This window comes from Equus quagga, chromosome 21, assembly GCF_021613505.1.
Source record: "Equus quagga isolate Etosha38 chromosome 21, UCLA_HA_Equagga_1.0, whole genome shotgun sequence".
NCBI lineage: Eukaryota > Metazoa > Chordata > Mammalia > Perissodactyla > Equidae > Equus > Equus quagga.
The window spans coordinates 32,636,541-32,642,540 of NC_060287.1; the positions used below are offsets into that span (position 1 = coordinate 32,636,541).

Sequence of the window (6,000 nt, forward strand, 5' to 3'; positions counted from 1 at the left end):
AAAAACAGCATGGATGAAACTCATCAGATATATTGTCAGTAATTTGTAAGATACGCTAAATATAGATGAAATAAATGGAACACACATGTGCTGAACAAAAAAAGGACAGAACAAAAGAGAGTATTACTCCTAGGCAGAAAGTCACAGATAGACCATTAAACCTTAAATATTAGTCAGACACAAATTGTGCCACCTCCAGATTGACAGTTACGTCATCCCTAAGTCAGCCACCGGTTAGGGCCCCATGTATATTCTGCCTAGAAACATAGATAAAAAGCATAGCTTCGGGGCCGGCCTGGTGGTGCAGCAGTTAAGTACGTACGTTCTGCTTTGGTGGCCCGGGGTTTACAGGTTCAGATCCCAGGTGCGAACCTGGCATCACTTGGCAAGCCATGCTGTGGCAAGTGTCCCACATATAAAAAGTAGAGGAAGATGGGCATGGATGTTAGCTCAGGGCCAGTCTTCCTCAGCAAAAAGAGGAGAATTGGCAGTGGATGTTAGCTCAGGGCTAATCTTCCAGGTGAGTGGTCCGTGTATCCCGTGGGGACCCCATCCTAACTGTTCACCTGGCGCAGAGCTCTGCGCTTACTTCTTGCCGCCTGTTTTGAATTGATTTAATAAACCGCGTGATTTGAGCATCTTCGCTTGGTCTGTGAGGCGCTCTTTTCTGTGGCCGCTGGGACAGCCTGCCTGCTCCCGTTCTTACAAGCTACCACTGCATGAAGGTCATTTCCCACCCGATACTCCAGCCCCATCTTTCCCCTCTGGCCTTCTGTCGGGCCATTCCCCCAACTCACGTTAACGCAGACTCTAATTGTACTAACCACGTGCAAACTCTCTGTGTGCTTCTGCACCTGCCTTCTGCAGGGGAAGCCCCTTCCTCCTTCATCTAATTCCTGTCTCTCCTTTAAAACTCAGATTACTACCTCCCCCTGGAAAGTCCTTCCTAACCTCTCCCCCTCTAGATGAGCTCACTACCACTCCCTATCCGTACCTTCCCATGTCACTTATCACGGTGAACTTCAACTGTTCATTTACTTAGCTGTCTTCTCTCCCACACCACAGTGGGAGAGAAGCTCCTTAAGACGACAGGCACTGTCACCTCTAAACGCCTCTTTCATCTCCATATGATACACACCTCCAGCCCTAGCACATGATCTGGCAGGTAACAGGCGCTCAGTACACCCTGGATAAATGAAATGCCTTGATAGAGTACAAGGAATATAAGTGAGCTTTCTACAACAAAAGAATTGTGTACATTCTTTGGGTCATCAATTCTTACTAAACAGGATTGCTAATATCACTACAGAAGATACTGAAAATGGAGCTGAATCTGCCATTTATTATGGCACCTAGCAAAATAACTGGAACACAGCAGATATTCAACAAGTATGTGTTAACGAATGAATGACTAAGTGAAAATATGAATACGTGAATGCTACATTTTTTTAAACTGAATTTCTAAGATTCCTAAGATTACTTGTTGTTGGGGACTGTAGGATGATCAAAAATGAAAGCCATTTGAGATACCCAAAATACAAAAAGATATAATTTTAAATATCTGTACGAGGGGCTGGCCCCATGGCCGAGTGGTTAAAGTTTGCACACTCAGCTTCGGCAGCCCAGGGTTTCACCAGTTCGAATCCCGGGCACGGACCTAGCACTGCTCATCAGGCCATGCTAAGGTGGTGTCCCACATACCACAACTAGAAGGACTCACAACTAAGATATATACAACTAGGTATAAATAAATAAATAAATAAAAATATCTGTACGAGTTCCACGGTCCTAAAAATGTGAAAGAATATAAGATCTCGTCAAGTTCAAAAGTCTTCCTTATGTATGTATTTTCCATTGAATAACTTAGGATCCTGTTAAACTCAGATGACTTTAGAGTTAGGTGAAAAATACATACATAGATTCAGAAGAGCCCCCACAAAATGCAAACCCCATTGAGCAATCAACCTGAACGGGACCTGCAGACTTAGAGAGAAGACAGCGAGCTATGAGATCAATGCCTTTTTAAGTTTTAAAGACCAACTTATAAAATGGAGTTTGGTGTCATAGCCAGAGAGGTCAAAACACCGGCTCGGGACATCTCCAGCTCCTGGTTACAAGACCCACCAAACTCTCTGATCATAAATAAAATGAGTTGACTGGATACTAGCCATCTTCCTTGGTAGGGCGGCATCTTTCCACCCCAGGAAATTAAGAATAAGTAACTGCCATTAAGCAAGATCTTGATTAAATTTTTCTTAGAACACAAATTAAATGAGATGCTAACTGTGGCAGAGATGTTCATTATCTCCCCACATCTAGTCTGTCTTTCTCCCTTACAGTAAAAGAACCTCAGGTTTTCACTGAACCTACGGCTGTCCAGCTATGGACCATGTTTCTCAGCCTCCGCTGCAGCTGAAGCGATGGGAGCACAATGTGAGCAATAAACACAAGCCACGGGTAGTTTTAAATTTTCTAGTAGCCATATTCAAACACGTAAAAAGAAACAGGTGAAAGGAATTTTACTAATATATTTTTTTACCCCAAAATATCCAAAAAGAAATGGAGTCACAAAGGCCCGGAAAGAGCGCTCACAAAAAACAAATTTAGTTTTGATTAACACACCCAGTTTCCTTAGGGTACACAAGTGAAAAACACGTTACTCACGGTTTCTGAAGAGGAGGACGGTCTCTGCAAATTCTCACCTTGCACCCAAATGCTCTCTGTCACAAAAGCTACGTGTTCTGCTTCAAGGATAAACGGAGAAACGAGAAACAGGGCCCATTTGTTCAAGTCATCAATGGACTGGACAGAGGGAAAGAAACAAAATAAAAGGATTCAGTACCACTTCAAACCACAGCTGTCACTCACAGCAACATCCCGACGCCCCTCGTCTGTGATTCCAGGTGCGATCTAAATCAGGTGACGGGACGCGCTCCCAGACACCATGTTAACCCAACGTTTCTCACTGAGGTGGGACTATTCAAACAGCCGCAACATCCCCTCTATGACTCACGACAGTTTTAACATCTCTAGATATTTGTTATCAAGCAATTAATTGTGAAACGGAGCTTCTCCTCCCCATTCCTTACTGCTTGGAGCATGGAAGAGCTTTCCAAATTACAACTCGGAAGCACATTTAAAGATGAGGGGCTCAGAAGGCCATGCTGGTGGACAGAAGCCTGAGGAGCTGTTCTTCCATTTCCTCTGGCCATTATAGCATAGAGATTGGTTAGTAGATTGGATATGTCCCTTTATCTCTGCTCTCCTTCCTGAAATCGCTCTAAAATGATGGTTATTTTATTTTTTTTAAGATTTTATTTTTCCTTTTTCTCCCCAAAGCCCCCTGGTGCATAAGTGTATATTTTAGCTGTGGGTCCTTCTAGTTGTGGCATGTGGGATACCGCCTCAGCATGGCCTGATGAGCGGTGCCATGTCCGCGCCCAGGATCCGAACGAGGGAAACCCTGGGCCACTGAAGCGGAGCACGCAAACTTAACCACTCGGCCATGGGGCCAGCCCGAAATGGTGGTTATTTTAAAAGGCTTTAACCTACTAAGACCAAGCCACATTCAGAGCAGAAATAGCTGAAATCTAAGGTTGCAGGGGCCAAACCTTATCATCACCACCAAAAAAAAGGCATTTGGGTCAGGCTGCACAGTGTTGCTGATCGGTTCAAACCCACCCTTGCTGGGAAGATCAAAAGGTCTTTTCAGCGGGCCTAGTAACCTGGCACATGGTAGATGCTTAATAAACATCTGTTGAAATAAGGAATGAATGAAAATTGGGGGAAGAAACAACTCCTCTCCACGGGTAAACATAATTATCAATACAGTAGTTAAAAACAAAAAACAGACTGTCCACTTAAACATAGAAAGCATATATTCAACAAAAAGTTTAAAATTTCCTGTTTGTATAAACCATCTTTAGTTATACTTATCAATTATTGTGGGACCTTCAATTATATAAACATACACGTTCAGTACTTCCGCATCCAGTTTTAGTTACATAAAATACAGACAACAAAGGCCTGCGATTCAGGTCAATAACGTTACTTCAGTCCACGCAGACTGACAACCAGGTACCAACCAACCCAAATCAGCAGCCCCATGATGTTTTAAATTCTAACACAGCAGCAGCTAATCACAAATAAACTGTCAGGCTTTCCAACCGTAGGCCTTCAACATTAGAGCTTAAATCCAACAACCAGCAAACACTCCTTCACTCACTGAAATGCTGAGTGACTGTTCCAGGTCAAGCTGCTAAGCTCAACAGACCCAGTTCCTACGGAGAAAAAGGAAAAAACTGGAAACACGAACTGTAATCTAAAGGCTATGAGGACACAGAGCACGTGGTCCCCTCTAGTCTGGAGAACACGGGAGAATCTCTGGGAGACAGTGACGTGTGGGCAAAGACCTCGGGTGAGGTACAGTGAACTGCGCAAAGAGTTGGTGCACAGCACCTTACAGAACCCCTAAGAGCCCACAGCGGGTCTGGCCGCGGGCACCGGGCTGGAGCGAAGCATCAGCTACAGTCAACAGTAGACGCCTCAAGCCATGGGGGCCTTCAAAAGTAAGACTGTCTTCCAAGAAAATTAAAGATAGTTACATCTGGATATTTTTGAACATACAAAATTTCTATTCTAATCTAAACCTGAGAGGCTACGTTTTTAAGGAAATGAATCCAGTTTGGAAACCACTGCAAAGGAAAAATCCACCACTCCATTTTTCCTCATTTTCTTATCTTTCTCAATGAGCGTTCCTGGAGAGAATTAAGGCCGCCTGCCCCCAGGCTCCATCGTAGGTAATGAATGAACAGCTTCCCCCAGCTTCTGGGTAGTACTAGAGATACACTCTCTTAGAACTGAGAAAACAGTTACTCCCTTTCTGTGTGTGATTGCATACTAACAAGGAAGGGTATTTCTGATTTGCTAGCAGCACAGTATAATCCCAGGCCTGAGCAGAACCTCAACAACATATTCAAACGGGAGACAAGATTTTAATTCCCACACCAGCGTTACAGTTTTACACACATAGAAAAATCTCACTTTAATGCTAAAAGCGAGCCAACTTTCCAGAAGGAAGTGGAAAGGGCAGGAAACCAATGGAAAGCCAAACACTTTAAAATCTTAATGAAAACAAGGGCCACCTCCGAGCCGACTGCTTAAGTTCACGCGCTATGCTTCAGCGGCCCAGGGTTTCACAGGTTCGATTCCTGGGCGCGGACATGGCTCCGCTGGTCAGGCCACGCTGAGGTGGTATACCGCATGCCACAACCTGAAGGACCCACAGGTAAAATATACAACTATACAACTATGTACTGGGGGGATTTGGGGAGAAAAAGCAGAAAAAAGGAAAAAAAGTTTGGCAACAGTTGTTAGCTCAGGTGTCAATCTTAAAATGTCAATGAAAACAATATGAGTGATGGCAATGGAAATTCGCGCAAAACTGCTCTGAGAAGTCAGGTCCATTTCCAATACCTGAATGGAAAGAACTGTCGTTCCCTCTACAGAAAGAGAGCAGAGGTTTTGCAGAGGATAAACGAACGGCCCAAGTCACACAATGGGTGACAGAGCCTGCTAAACTTGAGACACCAGGCCTCGCACTGGCCCAAAAAACAAAGACTGTGCGCAAACCGAAATAAAAAAGATGCAAAGACAATCAGTGGGGTGCCCTGGGTGGTAAATGTCCCAACTGAGGAGAGGGGGACAAGGCAGTTTTTGTCCCTCCGGAGACACGTGACAGAAAGCTGAGGATTTAAGTTTCTCTGAATTCAACCAAACTCCAGCCCACAGTGGAGGCAACGATGTCAGGAGAGAGACTCTGGGCGGGCGCTCCTCCGGCGTGCAGGTGCGAATCGCCATCGCCCAGGCACACAGGTCCACGCGTGTTCGCGATACCACGCGGCTACACACTCGCCCCGGCACGACATGGAGAGGCGGCCGCTCTCCGGTCCCCTCCTCCGGCTCCCGTGGGCACCGCGCGCCCGCGGCCCGCACAGCACC

The 6,000-nt window shown here is 45.2% G+C and overlaps 1 protein-coding gene across 2 annotated transcripts in view; it reads right to left on the reverse strand.

Moving 5' to 3' along the window:
- Window positions 1-6,000, reverse strand: part of LOC124231329 (biotin--protein ligase-like) — a 198,889-nt gene that overhangs the window by 177,939 nt on the left and 14,950 nt on the right. The window contains exon 2 of one of the 2 annotated variants that reach the window (XM_046648065.1): window positions 2,703-2,802. Coding sequence is in view for 1 of the 2 variants with exons in the window: in XM_046648064.1 (XP_046504020.1) it covers window positions 2,665-2,806 (142 nt within the window). In the remaining variant the exon portion in view is untranslated. Of the gene's footprint in view, window positions 1-2,664; window positions 2,807-6,000 lie in introns of both variants that reach the window. The other variant, XM_046648064.1, reaches the window with a different exon arrangement.